We start from the raw sequence: 1,870 nt of genomic DNA, 5'->3' as shown, positions 1-1,870 counted from the left end.
CAGCAAAAGCGCAACGATCTACGTCAAAATCACAAGACCCCCACAACAAAAGAAAAAGCTACGCAAATCCGAGAGTACATTAAGCAATAAAATGACAAAAGTTCAATGCAATGCAAATCATCCGACCCCCCTCCCAAAAGCAGGTCTGAGTCTTGGAGACACCAAAATGTCACAGCTCAAGCATCAGCAAACCTGCAACCAACAAAAAAAAAAAAATCAAACTCGAATCATAATACAAGTCAATGTAGAGTTACTTCTACTCTAATTCAGAGATTAAGTACCCTAGCTCAGAAAGCTTCAAGTGGGCCTTGGCGTAATCAGAGAAAAAGGCGTCCTCATCCTGTTTAATGCAAACGTTAATTCTCTATACCAACGCAAGAAAAGAGACGAGTTTAGAATGAAAAGATGCATACAGCAGCGTATTTCTCAACCAAAGAACGGAACGTGGGATCGTCCAATAGCGCCTTGTCAGATACAAGTTGAATTAGACCTTCCTTCTCACCACTCAAGAGTTCCCTGAGTCACACATATATTATCAGTTGATAACATATCAACTTTAAATCACACAACCTGAGAGATGGGACACTTACTTGAAGTAAGAGTTGTCGAAAATAAGAGGGTTTGAAGTCCAAGCACCTTCGAAGCCAGACCTATCCTTGTGGCATTTCCCCTGTGTTAATATCATAATTTTGGAATCATTCATCAAATCTGTAGATTGGCACCAACAACAAAGACAGAGTGTTTAAGAAGAGTTAGGAGAGTGATATAACGAACCAGAGTGTGGGCACCAGATAAAGCGACAATGTCATAGTCAGTCAAACCCATCTGCTTCGCAAAGACATCTCTCAAGTGGTTACATCCCTTTGTAGCATCAGGGAGACGACCCTCTGGAGGTGGCTGGGGCTTGTCCTGGAATCAAGAAATGAATGTTAGTAATGGCTTCGCTCTCAATACTCATCCCTACATACATTATCTTACTAACCTCTCTTCCAGGGTGGAATTGAATTTCAGGTCCACCGGTGACTTCAACGGCAACAACACCAGCAAGCTGAACAAAGAACATGGTGAGTTAGAATCCAAATCTTGGAGGGATAATCACCACTAAACAAAGAGTACCTGATGGAAATCAGCAAAGGAGATGGTAGGGAACTGGACCCTGACGGGGTCCAACAACCCAAGAGCAATCTGGATACCACTGTTGGCCTCATGAGCTTGCTCATCGGTAAACCTCATTGTTCCGAAGGGACCACCAGTCTTTGTGACACAATCAAATGTTCCAGCAGAGTGCCATCTACAGTTTAAGCAAAACCAGACTCAGCACATCATATAAGACTTAATTAACCACACGCTGAAATGGTTAGTTCACTTACGCGAGGCGGACCATGATAGGTGCGCAGTGCTTCTCAGCGATCAAGCCTCTAAGCTTCCTCCTGCACTTCTCAATAGCCTTCTTGTAATCTTCGCTCACATTTGGGTAGTTCTTCGTCATCTCTGCTCAAAATCTGGAAAACATTGCACATATACATGAGCTTAACTAGCAAAGTTACGCACAGATCACATCCTAAAACATGCATCATTCATTAAAACCCTAATTGAAAACGTATGGAAATAATAACAAGCTGAGAATCATAAACAGAGCCTTTAAAACATCTTTCACACGAATACAAAATCAAAATCAAATCAAACCACCACTAAAACAGATTCTGGAGAGAAGCTACACTCATAAATAGCAAGAAACGCCACTCATGTGGACTGAATAAGCAATAAACCTTAAAAACTTCAACCGATTCGAAAACCTAGCCAAGAAACACACCAAGATCGAACCACATAACAGCAAATGAGAGGAAAAACCGATGGCTAACGTTTAACA

The 1,870-nt window shown here is 41.7% G+C and overlaps 1 protein-coding gene across 1 annotated transcript; it reads right to left on the bottom strand.

Moving 5' to 3' along the window:
- Positions 1 to 256: 256 nt before the first annotated feature.
- LOC106308404 (L-ascorbate peroxidase 1, cytosolic-like) lies at positions 257 to 1,513 on the bottom strand. The gene is made up of 7 exons (XM_013745562.1): positions 1,371 to 1,513; positions 1,117 to 1,291; positions 983 to 1,048; positions 775 to 909; positions 591 to 670; positions 414 to 516; positions 257 to 340 (listed from the first exon to the last, which is right to left on the bottom strand). Exons 1-7 carry the CDS (start codon positions 1,487 to 1,489, stop codon positions 257 to 259), a joined length of 762 nt encoding a protein of 253 aa, XP_013601016.1. The 5' UTR covers positions 1,490 to 1,513.
- Positions 1,514 to 1,870: the final 357 nt, after the last annotated feature.

The sequence above is a fragment of the Brassica oleracea genome, chromosome C8 (assembly GCF_000695525.1).
Source record: "Brassica oleracea var. oleracea cultivar TO1000 chromosome C8, BOL, whole genome shotgun sequence".
Classification (NCBI taxonomy): domain Eukaryota; kingdom Viridiplantae; phylum Streptophyta; class Magnoliopsida; order Brassicales; family Brassicaceae; genus Brassica; species Brassica oleracea.
This window is presented reverse-complemented; position numbering and strand designations above follow the sequence as displayed.

Excerpts from the sequence above, each read along its gene's own strand:
- LOC106308404 (XM_013745562.1), bottom strand. The coding sequence starts at position 1,489 with ATGACGAAGAACTACCCAAATGTGAGCGAAGATTACAAGAAGGCTATT. Across the intron at positions 910-982 it reads AATTCCACCCTGGAAGAGAG|GACAAGCCCCAGCCACCTCC; the intron begins GTTAGTAAGATA and ends TCTTGATTCCAG. Across the intron at positions 517-590 it reads TTCGACAACTCTTACTTCAA|GGAACTCTTGAGTGGTGAGA; the intron begins GTAAGTGTCCCA and ends TGTGTGACTCAG.